Below are 22,889 nucleotides of genomic sequence, written 5' to 3' on the forward strand. Positions count from 1 at the left end.
GGCTCACAGGACGAAGCGGACAAAGTATCGAGTACTGGGTGTAGAGAAGTCTCTCTCCATTTGTCATCGAGTGGTATCCCGGAGGATTCAGGAGGCAACAGGGGGTCCTCCGCCAGGTAGTAGAGGTGCACAGACTCTGAGGTAACCACAGCTTTGGAGCATCCTTGGACATGCACACCGGTTAAAGTGGGTGAAGCATCTGATGCCGGGTGCAGGAAGTTCTCCTGTGTGGAGTCTGGATGGGCAGAAGTCTCTTCGGGCAGGAGAACTGGTGCACTACCCACGCACATTACCCGTTGGGGCTTCTCCGGGATACAGGGAGATGAAGCTTCAGTAGGGACTTCAAGGTTGGGGTCAGGAGGTCTCAGGGAGGACAGACCCTGGCGTGACGGCTTGCTTCTACGCCTAGCACGTCTGGACTGCCTCTTGAGGTTGGAAGAAGTATTCCGGAAAGCGTAGTCACCCTGTGAGGATTCTGGGTGGGCAGTAGTCTCATTGGGCTGGAGGACTATTGCGCTACCCACACACATTACTCATTGGGGCTGCTCCGGGATATTGGGAAGTGAAGCTTCAGCAGGAGCCTCCGGGTTAGGATCATCAAAGACCATTAGAAAGGCCACCAGGAAGGCCATTAGGTCCAGGAGGATCGGATCCTGTGTTTCATATAGGGGGTTGATCCATTCCAAGGCATCACCCGCCAGGTAAGACATAATGAATGCCACCTTAACCCGATCGGTGGGAAAACATAGAGGGTAGAACTTGAAGTGTAGCATGCATTGCTCCACAAATGCACGACTTTGTCTTGGATCCCCATAATAACGTAGCGGATCCGCAGGAACGAGAGCAGATAGATCCATCGGGACGGGTGCGTAATTCGCCTGGAACTCAGCTAAAGGAAAAAAAAAATGTTATTTATTTATTTTAATGCATGTATTCGCTGGAAAACTTCTCAGAGAGCGAAGGCCGTGGGGCTCAACGGGAACCATGGCCTGAGCATGATGTAATGCACACGCCCGGACTGACTGGCGTGTGCGTGTTTATGTAGTGATTCCACTGTGCCATGAACCGGAGAGTGCCTGGAGGGGCGTAACTAAGTATCTGCCCGATCCGACCAAGGTCGCACGACGGCATACGACGCCAGTGCACCAGGGAGGAACCGAGCAGAGGAACCAGGGTCTACTCCAGGTCAGACTCCGGACACGGCTGTTGACCCACACCGGGGAATACAGGAACAGGCAGACTAGAGCACAAGCTGGGTAGGGTCCAGTACAGACTGGGAGACAAATTCGAAACCGCAGACGCGGTAGACAGAGCTGAGCAAAGGGAAAACCGCAGACGCGGTGGACAGAGCTGAGCAAAGCGAAAACCGCAGACGCGGTGGACAGAGCTGAGCAAAGCGAAAACCGCAGACGCGGTGGACAGAGCTGAGCAAAGCGAAAACCGCAGAAGCGGTGGACAGAGCTGAGCAAAGCGAAAACCGCAGACGCGGTAGACAGAGCTGAGCAAAGCGAAAAACCGCAGACGCGGTGGACAGAGCTGAGCAAAGCGAAAAACCGCAGACGCGGTGGACAGAGCTGAGCAAAGCGAAAACCGCAGACGCGGTGGACAGAGCTGAGCAAAGCGAAAACCGCAGACGCGGTGGACAGAGCTGAGCAAAGCGAAAACCGCAGACGCGGTGGACAGAGCTGAGCAAAGCGAAAACCGCAGACGCGGTGGACAGAGCTGAGCAAAGCGAAAACCGCAGACGCGGTGGACAGAGCTGAGCAAAGCAAAAACCGCAGACGCGGTGGACAGAGCTGAGCAAAGCAAAAACCGCAGACGCGGTGGACAGAGCTGAGCAAAGTGAAAACCGCAGACGCGGTGGACAGAGCTGAGCAAAGCGAAAACCGCAGACGCGGTGGACAGAGCTTAGCAAAGCGAAAACCGCAGACGCGGTGGACAGAGCTGAGCAAAGCGAAAACCGCAGACGCGGTGGACAGAGCTGAGCAAAGCGAAAACCGCAGACGCGGTGGACAGAGCTGAGCAAAGCGAAAACCGCAGACGCGGTGGACAGAGCTGCGCAAAGCGAAAACCGCAGACACGGTGGACAGAGCTGAGCAAAGCGAAAACCGCAGACGCGGTGGACAGAGCTGAGCAAAGCGAAAACCGCAGATGCGGTGGACAGAGCTGAGCAAAGCGAAAACCGCAGACGCGGTGGACAGAGCTGAGCAAAGCGAAAACCGCAGACGCGGTGGACAGAGCTGAGCAAAGCGAAAACCGCAGACGCGGTGGACAGAGCTGAGCAAAGCGAAAACCGCAAACGCGGTGGACAGAGCTGAGCAAAGCGAAAACCGCAAACGCGGCGGACAGAGCTGAGCAAGGCGAAAACCGCAAACGCGGCGGACAGAGCTGAGCAAGGCGTAAACTGCAAACGCGGCGGACAGAGCTGAGCAAAGCGAAAACCGCAGACGCGGCGGACAGAGCTGAGCAAAGCAAAAACCGCAGACGCGGAAGGAACAGGGCTCTGTTCACACGGAACAGACTAGAAGGGAAAGGCAGAACCAGATACCCACAGGGTACTTGCAGAGAAGTAGCGAGTGGACCACAAACTCACAAACGGAAGTACAGTGACAACGAGCAGGAGTAGGTACGAGTTCAGACTCTGCAGAAAAAGGAAAGGAACGGACATAGAGAAAAAACAGGTAAAAGATAGGAGAGAGTTCAGACTGGAACTGAGTGTACGGAGGAGACCGACACTGCAGCGGGATACAGGAGCGGGTCTGGGAATACGGCCCCCAGAGAGGCGGGACGAACAGGCAAGGAGCGTGTTCAGACTGGCCTGGAAATACAGCCTCCAGGAAGGCGGAACGAACAGGCAAGGAACGAGTACAGAGTGCAGGTTAAAGTACACAGATAGGACACAGTACAGACATGGGAACAGATACTGCAAGACAGGTAACATAGACAGGACCTGGCATGTCAGAGACAAAAGCCAACTGACAGGGCAAGATGCTCAGGCATGGGTTAATGGGGCAGCTGGTTTAAATACCAGGTGACAGACAGCAATAGGCTGAGGACACACAAAGGGTGTGCCTGCAGCAGGTACAAAAAGCAGGAAGTGATCGGGCGCCGCCCATAAGCAGCAGACACAGAAGCAAACAGACAGCATGGAGGGAAGCCAGAGAGACACCCTGGACTGGAGATCAAGTGCGCGCTCTTGCACAGTGGGAGATGGACCACTATGCAAGGACGCCGCCAGGTATGTTACACACTGTCACTGTACTTCATATATATGTGACTGACATGTTTCTATCTATCTAATCTATGTGTGAAGCTCTATTCTGTCTGTTATAAATTGTCGGGTACAGATGCTGAATTGCCGGCCGGCTTTTTTAAAGAAACGGTGCATGAAAACACTATTATTTTTTTTAATAAATCCTTTGCAGTAAATGACAAGTACAGTAAGCAACACTGTCACAGTACTTCATATATATGTGACTGACATGTTTCTATCTATCTAATCTATGTGTGAAGCTCTATTCTTTCGGTTCTAAATTGTCGGGTACCGGTGTATGCCGCTGATGAATTGCCGGCTTTTCATGTTTCACTGTGAGCACTGTTCCCATCGATTTGGGCAATCACTGTAATGCCACAACCACCATGGCTGTGGCATTACAGTGAGTGGCAGACAATCCCTGCATGATTGGTGCTCTAAATAGCGCCAGTCATGCAGGACACGCTTTTGGTGCACGAACAGTTATCGAACATAACCTCGAACAGCCGAATTTTTTGCAAATCGTTCGGGTTCGTCGAACAACTCGAACACCACCCAAAACAGCTCGAATTTGAGATTGGCGAACAGTTCTAGTCGAACACCGCTCATCTCTACTCTTGAGTGGACCTGGATGTCTGACATATGTATCATCCTGACAAACTTTGAGGAGTCCACAAAGATGGTGAGTGGTGATGATGCCATCATTAGCATTAGCATCCCACTTGTCTGTCTTTTGCAATGCTCTCTGCAAAGAATTAAAGAGGAACCATTGCTGCCAGAGCATGATGAGATGGAACAAGAAGCCGTAGCAGGCGATTACACACAGCCCAGCCTCATTTCATCCCAATATGCTTTGGGGAACAATGAGGGAGAGGAGGAGGAGTAGGACGAACAGGAGCTTGTATCATGCGTTGTAGACGGTAGTACCTGTGCAAGTGTCATAACATCGGTTCAGCGTGGGTGGCCTGAGGACAGAAGGGAGGAGGAGGAGGAGAGCATGGTCAGTCGTCATCTTGATGAGGACACGGAAGTCTTGCCCGTTACCAGTCTGGCACGCATGGCTGACTTTAAGTTACGCTGCCTTAACCGTGACCCTTGCGTTGTCAAAATGTTGGGTGACAGTCATTACTGGTTGGTGACACTTTTAGACCCCGCTACAAGGAGAACTTTCACTCTCTTATTCCTAAGGTGGAGAAGTCTATAAAAATGGGGCAGTACCAGAAGGCGCTTGCTGCAGAACTGTTAAAAAAAATCCCATCTGAACACGCTAACAGAAAAGGTCACAGTTCGATGCCCTACCAAGGAATACAGGCGAGAGAGACGCAACTCCAATCCAGCAGAGGCAGGGGAACACTGTCAACATTCTGGGACAGTTTTCTGAGACCCGTCCAGCTTACAGGCCCTGAGGCGCTGGGTACTCTCACAAGGAGTGGAAAGTTTCAAAAGATGTTGAGGTAGTACCTTTCCGACTGTACCAGCGTCCTCCATGATTCCTCTGTGCCTTTTAATTATTAGGTATCCAAGCTGGACACTTGGAATGAACTCAATCTATACGCCTTGGAGGTCCTGGCCTGCCCTGCCGCTAGCGGGTTATCGGAGCGTGATTTTAGTGCCGCTGGGGGAATTATAACTGATAAGTGCACTCGCCTGTCAACTTATAATGATGACAAGCTGACCCTTATCAAAATGAACAAGGGCTAGATTGGGCCAGACTTCTCATCACCACCAAATAACAGCAGAGTAACATAAAGTCAAATCCACTGTGTTATTTCGGGAGGTGTATTCCCATGCACCATTCACACCCACACATGGGTATACGCTTCCTCATTTCGGCTGTATTTTGCTCTTCTCCTTATCCTCAGCCTCCACCACCACTATACCACCAGGGTGACCATGGTCTGTGTTGCCAGCATTGCTAGTTCCTCTGTCCTAATTTTTGGCAGCTTTTGCTTGGAAGGCATAGACAAAGACTATGGGAGACCCACTCCCCAATAATGGGAGTAATGTTTTTAATATGCTGTACTGCATGGCTCTTTTAAGGGGGTATTGCAATTTCCTCCATCCTAATTTTTGGCAGCTTTTCCTTGGAAGGCATTGGCAAAGACTATGGGAGACCCACTCCCCAATAATGGTAATAAGGTTTCTAATGTGCTGTACTGCATGACTCTTGTTTGCCAGCATTGCAAGTTCCTCCGTCCTAATTTTTGGCAGCTTTTGCTTGGAAGGCATAGGCAAAGACTATAGGAGACCCACTCCCCAATAATGGTAATAAGGTTTCTAATATGCTGTACTGCATGGCTCTTGTAAGGGGCATTAAAACCATCTTGTTAAACCACCCTGAACTCCACAGCTCTTCCAAGGGGCATTGATATTGTCTTTTTATTCCACTGCGACCACCACCACTCTTCCAAGGGGCATTTAAACTGTCTTGTTAAACCACTCTGAACTCCACAGCTCTTCCAAGGGGCATTGATATTGTCTTCATATTCCTCCCCGACCTCCACCACTCTGCCAAGGGGCATTAAAAGCGTCTTGTAAAACCACTCTGAACTCCCCAGCTCTTCCAAGGGGCATTGATATTTTTTCCTCTGCAACCATCACCACTCTTCCAAGTGGCATTAAAACCATCTTAATAAACCACCCTGAACGCCACAGCTCTTCCAAGGGGCATTGATATTGTCTTTTTATTCCACTGCGACCTCCACGACTCTTCCAAGGGGCATTAAAACTGTCTTGATAAACCACTCTGAACTCCACAGCTCTTCCAAGGGGCATTGATATTGTCTTTTTATTCCACTGCGACCTCCACCACTCTTCCAAGGGGCATTAAAACAGTCATGTTAAACCACTCTGAACTCCACAGCTCTTCCAAGGGGCATTGATATTGTCTTTTTATTCCACTGCGACCTCCACCACTCTTCCAAGGGGCATTAAAACCGTCTTGTTTAACCACCCTGAACACCACAGCTCTTCCAAGGGGCATTGATATTGTCTTTTTATTCCACTGCGACCTCCACCACTCTTCCAAGGGGCATTAAAACCATCTTGTTAAACTACCCTGAACTCTACAGCTTTTCCAAGGGGCATTGATATTGTCTTTTTATTCCACTGCGACCTCCACCACTCTTCCAAGGGGCATTAAAACCATCTTGTTAAACCACTCTCAACTCCACAGCTCTTCCAAGGGGCATTGATATTGTCTTTTTATTCCACTGCGACCTCCACCACTCTTCCAAGGGGCATTAAAACAGTCATGTTAAACCACTCTGAACTCCACAGCTCTTCCAAGGGGCATTGATATTGTCTTTTTATTCCACTGCGACCTCCACCACTCTTCCAAAGGGCATTAAAACTGTCTTGTTAAACCACCCTGAACTCCACAGCTCTTCCAAGGGGCATTGATATTGTCTTTTTATTCCACTGCGACCTCCACCTCTCTTCCAAGGGGCATTTAAACCGTGCTGATGAACCACTCTGAACTCCACAGCTCTTCCAAGGGGTATTGATATTGTCTTTTTATTCCACTGCGACCTCCACCACCCTCCCAAGGGGCATTAAAACCGTCTTATTAAACAACCCTGAACTCCACAGCTCTTCCAAGGGGCATTGATATTGTCTTTTTATTCCACTGCGACCTCCACCTCTCTTCCAAGGGGCATTTAAACCGTGCTGATAAACCACTCTGAACTCCACAGCTCTTCCAAGGGGCATTGATATTGTCTTTTTATTCCACTGCAACCTCCACCAGTCTTCCAAGGGGCATTAAAACCGTCTTGATAAGCCACTCTGAATTCCACAGCTCTTCCAAGGGGCATTTATATTGTCCTTTTATTCCACTGCAACCTCCACCACTCTTGCAAGGTGCATTAAAAGCGTCTTGTTAAACCACTCTGAACGCCACAGCTCTTCCAAGGGGCATTATTTTGTCTTTTTATTCCACTGCCACCTCCACCCCTCTTCCAATGGGCATTTAAATCGTCTTGATAAACCACTCTGAACTCCACAGCTCTTCCAAGGGACATTGATATTGTCTTTTTATTCCACTGCGACCTCCACCACTCTTCCAAGGGGCATTAAAACTGTCTTGTTAAGCTACTGTGACCTCCACATCTCTTCCAAGGGGCATTAAAACCGTTTTGTTAAACCATTCTGAACTCCACAGCTCTTCCAAGGGGCATTGAAATGTTGTTTTTAATTACCTCTAATCTCCACGACACTTCCAACGGGCATTGCATTTCCTCCTAATTTTAGTCAACTTTTGCTTTTCAATGCATAGGTGAACACTAAGGGAGACCCACTCCCCAATAATGGGTGGAAGGTTTTTAGTATGCTGTAAAACACGTCTGTTTCAAGGGGCATTGCAGTTCCTCATAATTTTTGGAAAGCCTTCCATTCACTGATTAGGCCAACAGTGTACAGGAGACCCAGTTGCTATAAATAGAAAAAACGGTTTAGTTAAGGCCCTCTGACCTACATGTCACTTCCAAGGGGCATTGGAGTGCCTCAAAATTTTTGGGAGGCATTGCACTCACTGTATGCTCTATAACTGTGTAGCCGAACCGCTCATTTTGGTACAGAAACAGATCCTTCAAGACATGTGTGGTTGACTGGCCTGATATTGATGTGAATGGTCCCTGTTCCTGGTGCTCTTTCTCCTTTGCCACCACCTCATCCATCATTCATCACCTGAAGCTTTGTTTTAACAGGAGTCATAGAACTGGGATAGTAGCAGGAAAACATCCAGCAATCCTCGGAGGAGGTAGGATATGCGCCAAATCGCTGACCACCACAGGCCTTGCCGCTACTACATACATGCGCTTGCATTCCAAGGAACAGAAAGCTAAGGAGATGGATGGACTCATGAATGATCATGAATAATTTACTCTTTGTGTAGGAGGCTGACCACTGCTGCTGTCTACCTTCTGAACCTTGTGGTGAAGCCTGATTGACCCCGGACCCGCAATCCTCTATGGCTGTAGGGTGTGTTGCATCCCAGTGTCCAACTGTGTCCCGGCTTCCACAATATTAACCCAGTGTGAAGGCGTCAGTGAGATGGACCATCCCTGGCCACATTCACTTGTCCAGGTGTTTGTGGTTAGGCTGTCCTTCCCACTAAATGCTCTAGGGAGGACAAAGGTAATGTTTTGGTATGCGTGCTTGTGTACAAGGCGCACCGAGACAAATAGGGGCAGCTGGGGACCGAGTATGGACACCCGGCTGCCTCCTGGTGGCTGGGGACCAAGCGTGGACACCCGGCCACCGGGCAGCTATGGACTGAGTATGTATACCAGGCTGCCGATGCAGCCATGACATGGTGGCCGGCGTCTGCCTCCACATGCCTAAAAGGCCCAATTTCAAGTGCAAGCAATCTAGCAGTATGGTTTTGCAGTCTGGGGGTGGGTGGGTGGCAGGTTGCACACTTACGCTTGCATTCCAAGAAAACAAAGCAGATGCTAACTTCTATCATCATCATCATGCTCCTCACCTTGGGCACTCTCAACTCCCCTCATGGAGAAGCCAGGGCCCACCGTAGGAGTCTGGTTCTCTGGTGGGCTTGTCCAATGTGGCCCTAAAGCAGGCCAGGCTAAGTAAAGTGTGGGGAAAGTTACCAGGAGAAATAGGGGCAGCTGGGGACCGTTTATGGACACCCGGCTGCCCCCAGGCGGCTGGGGACCGTGTGTGGGCACCCGGCCGCGGGGAGGCTGGGGACCGAGTATGGACACCCGGCCACCCCATGGTGGCTGGGAACCAAGCGTGTACACCCGGCCGACGGGCGACTGGGGACTGAGTATGGATACCAGGCCGCCGATGCAGCCATAACTTTGTGACCGGCGTCTGCCACCACATGCCTAAAAGGACAATTTCAAGGCCAAGCAGTATGGTATTGCAGCCTGCGGGTGGGTGGGTGGGTGGCAGGCTGCAAACTTGCGCTTGCATTGCAAGGAATGAGGGAGGTACAATTGAACAGTGCCCTGGGACAAGGACTTGCACGGGGATAGTTGCAAGTCTGCATCTTCTGATGCGGCAAGGATCACTTCTGATGGGCACACTTTTAGGCAGTGACCTGGGTGTCAGAGATTCTTCCAGGGGTCTTCCCCATGCTGTTCCCATGTCTTTTCAGCACTGTATGCATGTGTCACACAGCACATGGCCAGATAAGGTTGTAAAATGTTAAAATGACATTTCCCGGTGAATGCATTTGTCATGGTTAAAAGCTATACAAAAGTGCAAAAACGCATAAAAAATGCTACTTAGCCCAAGGTGTGGAGGAGCATTTTTGTTTTTGGTTATTTATTTTACTTTATACACAAGTCTTTACCCTGGAAAGGAAGTTCCTTAACATATTTCACAGGAAAACCGTTTCAGTTTAGTTTTTGAACGTTTTATTGTGAGCCCGTAAAAGTGGCTTAATACCTTTGACCATGTTGTTGACAGCAGTGACCTGGAGATCAGAAATGCTTCGTGGGGCGATCCCCATGCTGTGCCCATGTCATTTGAGCACTGTCACTATCGTTTTGGGTACTTTTTAGGCTTTTTACAGACTGCAGAGGGTGCCGCCGCAAAAATGGTCGGGTCTCCCATAGACTAACATTGGGCTCGTTGCTCGGGTCGAGCACCCGAGTATCATGTTGAGCTTGGCCCGAGGTTCGAGCCCCCGAGCATTTTAGTGCTCACTCAACACTAGTAGCCACCCGTCAATTAATTTGATCCTATTGAAACTAAAGTGTTTGGTGCACTCTTTGGACCACTGTATCAGCCAAACTGCAAAATGAGAAATCTCTTTGAAAAATCTGTTATCAAATACCCTTTAAAAGGGGTCATTATGGTGTCAGCGTCTTCTGATGGCCAGAAACCCAAGTTCGAAGAGTTCATAGAGTGTCAGTTTGTTGTCTTGGCGGCTCGTGGCCCTTTGATGGCCTCCATTCTTGCCATGTGAGATCTCCCATGAAGCCAAGGCTGTGGCTGGGCATCACAGTAGATCAATAGATTTAAAGTGCACTGCAGTACTATAGTATGGAAGTGTACTGCATAGGAAATCAAGTGATTGCAGGTTTAAAGAGACTCTATCAGCAGAAAATGACTGTCAAAACCATGTAGACGAGCTCGGTGAATCAAGGCGTGGCCAAGCATTTAAGTGCCCCTTCCGGCCTATTTGTTTTCCCTCTATCTCTGCACTTCTCTGGCACTATGAAGCCAGAGCTCACAATCAAAGAAGAGGATGATGGAGGAAGAGGAGGGGGTGGAGATAGGGAGAAACAAGCAGATGAGAAGGTGCACTTAAATGTTTAGCCCCGCCCTGATGCATCGAGTGACTAGACTTCGTTTGAACAGTCATTCTGTGCTGACAGAGCCCCTTTGAGTCCTAAGGGACTACTTAAAATGTAAAAAACAAACAAAATAATGCAAAAACAATTTAAGTCAATTTTAAAAAAACTTGACATACCATGATGTATAAAAAACATATTTGGTATAGCTGGTTACACAATCTCCTGAACTAATAAAATATAAATTAAAATATATGGTGAAGGCAGAAATGGAAAAAAATGAAATGTCAGATTTTTTTTTATCTCTACGATTCCATCTTAAAATGCAAAAAAATCGATCAATATATTGTATCAATAAAAATGTCAGCTAGACATACAAAACACAAGCTCTCACTTAGCTCCACCAACGGGAAAAATAACAAATTACTGGTCTCAGAAAAAGGAGACGCAAAACTATTTTTTTTTATAAAGTTCAGAATTTTTTTAACCAATAAAATATAAAAACTTCCTAAGTTTGGCATCATCATAATCATACTGATCAGGAGAATCCGGTTGCCCGGTCGTTTTTAGTCATTTTTACCAATATAGTGAATTCCAAAAAATGTCTGACAAAATTGCATTTTTTTCTCACCATTTCACCACAATTGATTTTTTTTCCATTTTCCGATACATTATATGGTTAAGTGAGTGGTGTCAAAATCAAGCTAATTCCGTAAAAATAAAAACACTTATACAGCTACTTCCATAAAAAAGTAATGCAAAAAATTCACCAAACTCAGGTGACATCCCAAGTTGAGCATTTGCATTTTTTTTTTAATGAAAACCAAATGAAATTCGAAAACATAATGTAAATTACTTACACTTAATATCCAGAGTTACAGATTGCTCAGAGATTTTCGTGTTTGGAAAAGTGACTGTACATGTAAGTTGTGTTTTATCATCTCTGTATAAAGGAATGTATTTAATTATAGACTTGATCATCCAAACTCCTCGGTCCAGATCCTCGTGGCTCATGGTCAAGTCTAAGCCAGGTTTATTCCAGGTAATATTTGGGCTGCTGGAAGCACAGGTGTGAGTCACTGAACACATGATACTCACTGGTTCCTTCTCTTTTATGTCATCAGCTCCATTAATTATTGGTTGAGGTGGAGCTTCTGAAAGAAAAGGGATGAGATAAAGTAAATATGGGTCCAATAAAGAATGACAAAGAGATGTTGGTTAAGAATATGATTTATAATTTTATTTTTTACTGGATCTACTAGGCAGGGAGCGCAGCGCTTACAAGCTCTTTGACATAGAGTTTGTAAGTGCTACACTGAAGCTTTCCACATTGCAGGATCTTATCAGTGTTATTGCTTTCCTTCGATGCTGCAAAGGCAAAGTTGTTTGTGTTTTGTGAGACAGGAGAGTCACTGTGTCTGTGAAGCAGGAGAGTCACTGTGTCTGTGAGGCAGGAGAGTCACTGTCTCTGTGAGGGAGGAGAGTCACTGTCTCTGTGAGGCAGGAGAGTCACTGTGTCTGTGAGGCAGGAGAGTCACTGTCTCTGTGAGGCTCAAGAGTCACTGTGTCTGTGAGGGAGGAGAGTCACTGTGTCTGTGAGGCAGGAGAGTCACTGTCTCTGTGAGGCTCAAGAGTCACTGTGTCTGTGAGGCAGGAGAGTCACTGTGTCTGTGAGGCAGGAGAGTCACTGTCTCTGTGAGGCTCAAGAGTCACTGTGTCTGTGAGGGAGGAGAGTCACTGTGTCTGTGAGGGAGGAGAGTCACTGTGTCTATGAGGGAGGAGAGTCACTGTGCCTGTGAGAAAGCACCAGGAAGGGACACATAGCTGGCAGCGGCTGATTATTATGTGATCATTGTGATGATAGGGCCAATGCAATTCACACATAAATGTCTTTTCAGGGCAATTGGAAGCTTAATTGTCTGCTAACCAAATTCTCTGACCAAATTCTGTGAAGTTGACAAATTGTAATTGCCAAAGATTTGCTCTTAAAAGAGGTTTTCAAATTTGTTTCTGGTATGACACAGTGGTGTAGAGCCATGAAAAATCATTGACTTTGATATAGGATAATGAAACCTCAGCAAAGATAGCTGAGCAACTACTGTGTGCATGACAGCTCCGAACTTAGCGCAGGTTTCTAGAAATCGCCCCCCCCCCCCCACTTCATTTACCTATAATAGAGAGTCTACAGAATCTTTCATTATTGATGTAATAGGCTTTTATATCTTCATTGATCCCGGGGTAAATCTCTACCGGTTCTTGCACATAGTTAATTCTCAGGGAGCAGTTGTCCATTGAATTTCCCACTAGATTTGTTCTTCCTCTGTACTTATTTTCCACATCGGTCAGGTTTCTACTATTAAATATCTGTGGAAATCCTATCAATATGTTCTGATACCAGAACAAGCTAAAAGTATGAGCATCATTAGGATAAGTGATTCTGCAGGGAATGTCCACACAAGAACCTTTTAAAACATCTAATGACCGAGGAAAAAAAAAAACCCAATTCTTGCATGGGGTTTCTTCAGTGCAACCTAAAAAAATGCATAAATAAATATTATTGCTTTATAGGTACAATGCAAATTTGATTTCTATAATTCACCAAGAAAAAAATTACTTTTTTACAGATATTACAGTATAATGTCACCATATTCCTAAACAAGGAGCACAAGTTTGCAAACTCTTTGTTTGGAATTGCCCCTTTCTGGATGGCTTCAGTGCCCTTGTGCTCCTTCAATGCTGCAGAATCAAAGCAGGATCTGCTACAGGAGAGTTCACAGTATAGGACACCAGCACAACTATGCTGCCACCACAAACAGTCAATCATCAGGAGTGCACTGCCCCCTAGGAAGCAGGAAGCTGTGTTGTCAAAAGCTACACTAGTTGACACTAGTTGTCAAAAGTGTGTCCAGTCTTTACCCCACCGGCTTAACTGACACTGCTTAGTGGAGAAAGACCAACCAGGAGCTGCCAATCTGATGAGGTAGGCGGAGATTTAGTTTGCAACTTTGACAACATTTTTGAAAATATGTAAACCAGGCTCATCAGGTCTAAAAGATCTATTTCTAAATTAAATTTACACTGCAAAATCTTTTGACAAATCCAGTTTAAGCCATTATATATCATTTAACATTATAATATACTGTATTAAATACTAGTGGAGATTTGTGAACATAGACGGGCAAATATTTTCAAGTGGGATTTGAATATTACAAAAATCTGCATTCAACAAAATTATGATTTTTTTATGTAATTTATTCGCATGCTGATTCAGCAAAATGACCACCATTTTATTGAACAGTAAATGGCTATCAAAAAAGTTACAAAATAAATAGAAATACTTGTTCTCACCTTTCCAACTGCTCCGCTCATCACCATCACTATACCGGGACTTCCAGCTCTGACACACATCAGCACTCAAGGTCATGGTGGGTGTAGTGACATCCTGACGCTACGACATTACATGTGCTTGATCTTAACCCTCAACACTTGGCAGGAGTGATAAGTATATGTTACTGGACCAAATGGCTTACAGTGAGGAGCGGAGGGTCTGGAGAGGTGAGCAGTGAGGTCGGTATAAGGATTTCTAATATTTTTTTACATATTATGTTGATTATGCTCTAGGGACTGGAGAGACCGCAGACCATAATAATGGACATTCAATTTGCACAGAATAACTTCTCTAGGAATGAAGTTTCCATGGAAAATCCACGCAAATTGGCGAATTTGAATTCTGCCAGATCTGCTCATCACTAGTTGTCAAAACGGTCAGGTAGGTGTAGGCAGTGGTGTATAATGTGCATTCTAATTGAATTAACATTACACAAATGTACAAATGTATCTGTTATGCTAGTTACTACTCACAGAAAAGCAATGATGTAGGGTAGTCAAACGTTACGGGGTCAAATACCAAGAGAGCACATAGTAAACTAAAGGGGAAAGACAAAGGCGAAGTCAGGTCACGGTCAGAGGTCAAAATACCAGGAAGTTAGCAAATCAGTACAAAGGGGCTAGGCAAATGGATGGTCAGAACTGTAGCACCGGCGTCCCTGCCCTCTGCTAGGCAGGGACGCTGTTCCCCTCACCTCTCTGCTCCGCGCCCGGCGTCCTCCTCCCGCTCTGCTGGCAGCGCGCGCTCCTTCCCGGCCACTGTGCTTAGGGCGCGCGCGCTCTCCCTCCCTCTTAAAGGGGCGGCGCGCGCCGTCCTAAGGAGTCCCCGGCCAATGGCCGGAGGACTTCACCATATATAAGGCACCTCCTCCAAAATGGAGGTGCCCGAGCAATGTTGTTGCACTGTTCACTACTCTGCTTCAGCCCTCAGGTCCCGTTGCCAGTTACCTGCCAGATACCTGCCAGATTCCTGCCAGCTTGCTGTCTTATTCCAGCCTCATTATCTGCTACCTGCCTGCTAGTCTGAGGTCCGACGGTCTGCCTTACTACTCCTGTCAGTCTGTCTAAGGACCAGCCTGTCCACTCACCTGGGAGCGCACTTCAGCCACCTGCCTGCTTGCCTGAGGTCCGACGGTCTGCCTTCCAACTCCTGTCAGTCTGTCTATGGACCAGCTTGCCTGCTCACCTGGGAGCACACATCTGTTACCTGCCTGCTAGCCTACCTGGAGGCTCCGCCGTCACGTGCTGTGACCACCTGCCTGTCCAGTGACTCCTGCCCGCTCACCTGGGAGCGCTCATCTGCTGCCTGTCTGCTAGCCTACCTGGAGGCTCTGCCGTCACGTGCTGTGACCACCCGCCTGTCCAGAGACTTCTGCCCGCTCACCTGGGAGCGCTCATCTGCCGCCTGTCTGTTGGTCTTCCTGGAGGCTCCCCGGTCACTTGCCGTGACCATCTGCCCGTTCATCCAGAGACTGCCCCGGTCACTTGCCGTGACCATCTGCCCGTTCATTCAGAGACTGCCCCGGTCACTTGCCGTGACCATCTGCCCGTTCATTCAGAGACTGCCCCGGTCACTTGCCGTGACCATCTGCCCGTTCATCCAGAGACTGCCCCGGTCACTTGCCGTGACCTCCAGCCCGTTCACTCAGAGACTGTCCCGGTCACCTGCTATGACTTCCTGCCCGTCTTCCCTGGTCGCCACCCGCTCCCTTACAAGGACCGCCCCCTTGTATAGTAGCTCAGAGGTTCCGCCTCCCAGACCCGTTACAGTTTGCTCGGGCCATGGAACCCGGTGGCACCCAAGCTCCCTCGCTCTCAGACCTGTGTCATGAACTGTCCCGTCAAAGGTCCCAACAGGAGTCCATCCTGGGTCACCTGCGGAATGTCAATACTCGCCTGGACACTCTGACTGCTCCACCAGCAACCTCCGCCAGTGCCATGTCTCACAATCCGGCAGCTCCGCTGCCCATTAATACCATGGTATCCTACCCCGGACCCCGGCTTTCTGCACCTCCTCGCTTCGGAGGCGACTCCGCCTTGGCTCGGGGCTTCATAAATCAGTGCACCCTGCACTTTGAACTATTGTCCCACCAGTTTAACTCCGACCGAGCCAAAATTGCATTCATCATGTCCCATCTCACCGGGGAGGCCCTGGCCTGGCTAAATCCTCTATGGGAGAGAGGAGACCCCCTGGTGTCCAACTTGCCTGCTTTTCTCACGGCTTTCCGGAAAGTCTTCGACGAACCCGGACGGAAGACCTCATCCGCATCATCACTGCTACGCCTCCGTCAGGGAAGTCTCACCGTGGGCCAATATGCCATACGGTTCCGTACCCTTGCCTCGGAGCTGGCCTGGGATAACGACGCTCTGGTATCTGTCTTCTGGGAGGGTCTGTCCGGCCGTATTAAAGATGAACTTGCCGGTCGGGACATCCCTACCACTCTCGATGACTCTTGCCACCCGGATTGACCTACGGTTCCAGGAGCGTGCCAAAGAGGTCACCCGTGAGAGGAGGTTACCACGTCTAGCTCCTACTTTTCAGAAACCAGTCACTCCCTCCGTCTCTACCCAGGTACACTCTCCTGAGCCTATGCAGGTCGACCAGACCAAGATGGTCAAAACCCGTCAGGACTTACGCCGTGCCGAGGGGAGCTGCTTCTACTGTGGCAGTAAGGAGCACCGGATCCGTACCTGCCCGGAGAGGTCGGGAAATGCCTGTGTCTAGGTTCGCTCAGAGAGGTCGACCTAGACAAGAATAAATCCTCTCCATCTCTGCTGTTGTCAGTCTCAATCGTCTGCGGGGAGAACCGTTATTTCGAACTAGCCCAACTTGACTCTGGAGCAGCCGGGAATCTTATTTCACAGTCCCTGGTAGAGAAATACCGCATCCCCACCAAACCTCTGGCTGTACCCTTGTCTGTTGCTGCCGTGGATGGGGGTCTCTTACCACGCCCCATCCAACTCATCACCGAATCCATTACTCTGCAGGTGGGAATGCTGCATTCTGAGAGTATCTCCTTTCATGTTCTGCCTGGACTCTCCCACGCCCTCTTGCTAGGCCTACCTTGGCTCCAGAGACATGCACCTGTGCTTGACTGGCAGACCGGAGAAGTCCTTCGCTGGGGACAGGACTGCCATAAGACCTGTCTGGTTCCCGTCCATCCCGTCCGTCCTTCTCCTACCCCAGCTAATCTACCTGGACTTCCGATTCCTTATTGGTCTTATGCTGATGTCTTTAATAAAAAGGAAGCAGAGACACTACCCCCTCATAGACCATACGACTGCCCTATCGACCTGTTACCTGGTACTACTCCTCCCCGTGGGCGTATTTATCCATTATCCGCTGCTGAGACCCGGTCGATGTCCGAATATATTGAGGAGAATCTGGCCAGGGGATTCATCCGGAAATCTACCTCCCCGGCGGGAGCAGGCTTCTTTTTCGTCAAAAAGAAGGACGGCTCTCTCCGTCCCTGTATAGACTATAGAGGCCTTAACCAGATCACGGTGAAGAATAAGTACCCCCTTCCGCTCATTCCAGAGTTATTTGATCGTCTGAGGGGGGCTAGAATCTTCACCAAACTGGACCTCCGTGGGGCGTACAACCTGGTTCGTATCCGTCAGGGGGATGAATGGAAGACGGCATTCAACACCCGGGACGGCCACTATGAATATCTGGTAATGCCCTTTGGTCTCTGTAACGCTCCTGCCGTCTTTCAAGAGTTGGTCAATGACATCTTCCGGGACCTTCTCTACTCCTGCGTAGTGGTGTACCTGGATGACATCTTGGTCTTCTCTCCGGATCTCCAGACTCACCGGAGGGACGTTCGTCAGGTCCTGCTCAGGCTCAGGCAGAATCACCTCTTCGCTAAATTTGAGAAGTGCCTCTTTGAGCAGACCTCGCTTCCGTTTTTGGGCTACATTATTTCTCAGACCGGCCTACGAATGGATCCAGAGAAACTGTCTGCCATCGAGAAACGGCCTCAACCGGAGGGGTTGAAGGCCATTCAGCGATTCCTGGGCTTCGCTAACTACTACCGCCTCTTCATACCACACTTCTCTTCCCGGACTGCCCCAATTTCCGCGCTCACCCGTAAGGGTACTAATCCCAAAGAGTGGCCGCCCGAAGCAGAGGAGGCCTTTCTTTCCCTAAAACAGGCCTTCTCTTCCGCCCCGGTGCTGCATCGCCCGGACGGCAACAAGCAGTTCTTCCTGGAAGTTGACGCCTCCTCCTCTGGAGCCGAAGCGGTACTTACTCAAAAATCATCTTCCGGGAGAATGGGAACTTGTGGCTTCTTCTCCAAACTCTTCTCCTCTTCTGAGCGCAACTATTCCATAGGAGACCGAGAGTTATTGGCCATCAAGCTGGCGTTGTAGGAGAGGCGTTACCTACTCGAGGGGGCTCTTCACCCGGTAATAATTTACACTGACCACAAGAACTTGGCTTACCTCCAGCATGCCCAGAGACTTAACCCGCGCCAAGCTCGGTGGTCCTTGTTTTTTGCTCGCTTTGATTTTGTTTTTCATTTTCGCCCGGCTGACAAAAACGTCAAAGCAGACGCCTTGTCCCGATCCTTTCTGGTGTCCGATCTCGAGGAAGAACCTAAACATATCATCGATCCCGCCAGAGTAATGCAGGTGGCTCCCGTGAGTCTAAATCGTCTCCCTCCCGGTAAGACGTTTGTTTCAGTACCTGATCGGAAGAAGATCCTACACTGGGGCCATTCGTCTAAACTAGCTGGCCACGCCGGTCAGAAAAAGACCCTCCAGCTTATTGCCCGGCACTACTGGTGGCCTACCCTGCACAAGGACGTAATAGACTTTGTTTCTGCATGTGTGTCCTGCGCCCGCAACAAAGTCCCGAGACACCTGCCAGCCGGTCGCCTCCTTCCGCTTCCTGTGCCTGCTGCCCCCTGGCAGCATATTGCTATGGACTTCATAACTGATCTCCCCGTCTCCGCCGGTTGTACGGTCATTTGGGTGGTCGCTGATCGCTTTTCCAAGATGGCTCACTTTATTCCCCTGCCAGCCCTCCCGTCTGCACCCGAGCTGGCTAAAGACTTTATCCGCCACATCTTCCGTCTTCATGGCCTGCCCCTCCACATCGTGTCGGATCGTGGGGTACAGTTCACCTCACGTTTCTGGAGAGCCACTTGTAAACTGCTAGACGTCACCCTGGACTTCTCTTCCGCTTACCACCCACAGTCCAATGGTCAAGTGGAGCGGATCAATCAGAACCTGACCAGTTACCTCCGGCACTTCGTTAATGCCCATCATTCAGACTGGGTGGATCTCCTACCATGGGCCGAGTTCTCTTATAACAATCACGAGAGCGAATCCTCCTCCAAATCCCCGTTTTTTGTAGTCTTCGGTCAGCATCCTCGGATTCCTTTTCCTGTCTCCACCTCTGTGGACAACCCGGCTGCGGAATCTCTCGTTAGCAAATTTTCCTCCATTTGGGAGAGTACCCGATCCGCACTCCTTCAGTCGTCCGAACGGGTGAAAAGACACGCTGACAAAAAACGCCTGGATCCTCCACAATTTCGTCCTGGAGATAAAGTCTGGCTCTCATCTAAATATGTCCGACTCAAGATACCTTCTTACAAGTTAGGGCCTCGGTTCATCGGTCCTCTGGAGGTCATCAGTCAGATCAACCCGGTGGCCTATAAATTGAAACTCCCGGCCAACTTACGGATCCCTAACGCCTTCCATGTATCTCTCCTCAAACCTGTGGTACTTAACTCTTTTTCCAAGTCTACAGGTACGCCTCCTGCTCCGGTTTCTGCTGAGGACGAGTTTGAGGTAGAGAACATTCTTGCCACCAAAAGGGTAAGAGGAAAGACCTTTTTTCTAGTAGATTGGAAGGGGTTTGGTCCTGAGGAGAGAACGTGGGAGCCCTAGGAGAACATCCATGCCCCTCTTATCTTAGCTAAATTTCTGTCTGGCCTAAAAAAGGGGGGGCCTAAAGGGGGGGGTACTGTAGCGCCGGCGTCCCTGCCCTCTGCTAGGCAGGGACGCTGTTCCCCTCACCTCTCTGCTCCGCGCCCGGCGTCCTCCTCCCGCTCTGCTGGCAGCGCGCGCTCCTTCCCGGCCACTGTGCTTAGGGCGCGCGCGCTCTCCCTCCCTCTTAAAGGGGCCGCGCGCGCCGTCCTAAGGAGTCCCCGGCCAATGGCCGGAGGACTTCACCATATATAAGGCACCTCCTCCAAAATGGAGGTGCCCAAGCAATGTTGTTGCACTGTTCACAACTCTGCTTCAGCCCTCAGGTCCCGTTGCCAGTTACCTGCCAGATACCTGCCAGATTCCTGCCAGCTTGCTGTCTTATTCCTGCCTGATTATCTGCTACTTGCCTGCTAGTCTGAGGTCCGACGGTCTGCCTTACTACTCCTGTCAGTCTGTCTAAGGACCAGCCTGTCCGCTCACCTGGGAGCGCACTTCAGCCACCTGCCTGCTTACCTGAGGTCCGACGGTCTGCCTTCCAACTCCTGTCAGTCTGTCTATGGACCAGCTTGTCTGCTCACCTGAGAGCACACATCTGTTACCTGCCTGCTAGCCTACCTGGAGGCTCCGCCGTCACGTGCTGTGACCACCTGCCTGTCCAGTGACTCCTGCCCGCTCACCTGGGAGCGCTCATCTGCTGCCTGTCTGCTAGCCTACCTGGAGGCTCTGCCGTCACGTGCTGTGACCACCCGCCTGTCCAGAGACTTCTGCCCGCTCACCTGGGAGCGCTCATCTGCCGCCTGTCTGTTGGTCTTCCTGGAGGCTCCCCGGTCACTTGCCGTGACCATCTGCCCGTTCATCCAGAGACTGCCCCGGTCACTTGCCGTGACCATCTGCCCGTTCATTCAGAGACTGCCCCGGTCACTTGCCGTGACCATCTGCCCGTTCATTCAGAGACTGCCCCGGTCACTTGCCGTGACCATCTGCCCGTTCATCCAGAGACTGCCCCGGTCACTTGCCGTGACCTCCAGCCCGTTCACTCAGAGACTGTCCCGGTCACCTGCTGTGACTTCCTGCCCGTCTTCCCTGGTCGCCACCCGCTCCCTTACAAGGACCGCCCCCTTGTATAGTAGCTCAGAGGTTCCGCCTCCCAGACCCGTTACAAGAACGTCGTCCAAGGTCAGGAAGCAATAGATCAATAAACAGAGCACAGAAATACCAGGTAAATCGCCGAGCAGATGCTAAGCCTCGCACAGATCTGAGACCAACAGTTCAGCTAAGTAGCTTGGTAGTCACATGGAACACTTGTAAAAAGCTCAGCACCTCCCAGACTCAGATTCGATGGCTGATCAGTCCATAAAAACACAGACATCTTAACACACCCCTGCACCAGATTGGACGAATGAGCTTTCAGTCACCGCGATCAAAACACACTGAGCAGAGGAATCGTGACAGTATCTGAGCTTGTGTTGGACACACAAAGCCTGTATTGTTATTATTATTATTATTATTATTATTATTATTATTAATTTATATAGCACCATTGATTACATGGTGCTGTACATGAGAAGGGGTAACATACCAAATACAGATATCACTTACAGTAAACAAACTAACAATGATAGACTGGTACAGAGGGAAGAGGACCCTGCTCTTGCGGGCTTACATTCTACAGGATGATGGGGAAGGAGACAGTAGGTTGAGGGGTTGCAGTAGTTCCGGTGTTGAGGTGGCAGCAAGCAAGGTCATGGCAGGCTGTAAGCTTGTTTGAAGAGATGGGTTTTCAGGTTCCGTCTGAAGGATCCAAGTGTGGTGAATAATTGTATGTGTTGAGGCACAGAATTCCATAGGATGGGGGATATTCGGGAGAAATCTTGGAGGTGATTGCGTGAGGAACGAATAAGTATGGAGGAGAGCAGGAGGTCTTGGGAGGAACGGAGGTTAAGTTAGGGAATATATTGGGAGATTAGTTCAGAGATGTATGGAGGAGAGAGGTTATGGATGGCATTGTAGGTCAGTGTTAGTAGTTTGAACTGGATACGCTGGGCAATTGGGAGCCAGTGAAGGGATTTGCAAAGGGGGGTAGCAGAGGAATAGTGAGTCGAGAGATGAACCAGTCATGCAGCAGAGTTAAGGATGGACTGGAGGGGTGCGAGAGTGCTAGCAGGTAGGCCACAGAGGAGGATGTTGCAGTAGTTGAGGCGGGAGATGATGAGGGCATGCACAAGCAGTTTAGTAGATTGAGGGTTGAGGAAAGGACGGATTCTGGAAATATTTTTGAGCTGGAGGCGAAAGGAGATGGCGAGAGCTTGGATGTTGGGTTTGAAGGACAGGGCAGAGTCAAGGGTTACTCCGAGGCAGAGGATTGTTGGTACAGCTTAAAGAGTAATGTCATTTATTGTGATAGAAAGATCAGGTGGGGAAGATATGCGAGATGGGGGAAAGATAATGAGTTCAGTTTTGTCTACATTGAGCTTGAGGTAGCGGGAGGAGAAGGTAAGTACAGGGCATTGTGAAAGTGTTTGGCCCTCTTGAACTTTTCTACCTTTTGCCACATTTCTGGCTTCAAACATAAAGATATAAAATTCAATTTTTTTTGAGAAGAATCAACAACAAGTGGGACACAATCGTGAAGTGGAACGAAATTTATTGGATATTTTAAACTTTTTTAACAAATTAAAAACTGAAAAGTGGGGCGTGCAATATTATTCGGCCCCCTTGAGTTAATACTTTGTAGCACCATCTGTTGCTGCGATTACATCTGCAAGTCGCTTGGCGTATGTCTCTATCCATTTTGCACATCGAGAGGCTGAAATTATTGCCCATTCTTCCTTGCAAAACAGCTCGAGCTCATTGAGGTTGGATGGAGGGCGTTTGTGAACAGCAGTTTTCAGCTCTTTCCACAGATTCTCGATTGGATTCAGGTCTGGACTTTGACTTGGCCATTCTAACACCTGGATACATTTATTTTTGAACCATTTCATTGTAGATTTTGCTTTATGTTTGAGATCGTTGTCTTGTTGGAAGATAAATCTCTGTCCCAGTCT

At 49.2% G+C, this 22,889-nt stretch overlaps 1 protein-coding gene across 1 annotated transcript in view; it reads right to left on the minus strand.

Annotated features, from left to right (window-relative positions):
• LOC141171647 (B-cell receptor CD22-like) overlaps positions 1-22,889 on the minus strand; it is a 60,795-nt gene that overhangs the window by 11,651 nt on the left and 26,255 nt on the right. Inside the window, exons 3-4 of the mRNA XM_073655311.1 lie at positions 12,687-13,049; positions 11,379-11,672 (exon numbers count right to left, since the gene is read on the minus strand). Coding sequence (XP_073511412.1) covers positions 11,379-11,672; positions 12,687-13,049 — 657 coding nt within the window. The remainder of the gene's footprint in view (positions 1-11,378; positions 11,673-12,686; positions 13,050-22,889) is intronic.

This window comes from Phyllobates terribilis, unplaced genomic scaffold (assembly GCF_046119375.1).
Source record: "Phyllobates terribilis strain yellow unplaced genomic scaffold, ASM4611937v1 Scaffold_12__6_contigs__length_324123572, whole genome shotgun sequence".
NCBI classification, from domain to species: Eukaryota; Metazoa; Chordata; class Amphibia; order Anura; family Dendrobatidae; genus Phyllobates; species Phyllobates terribilis.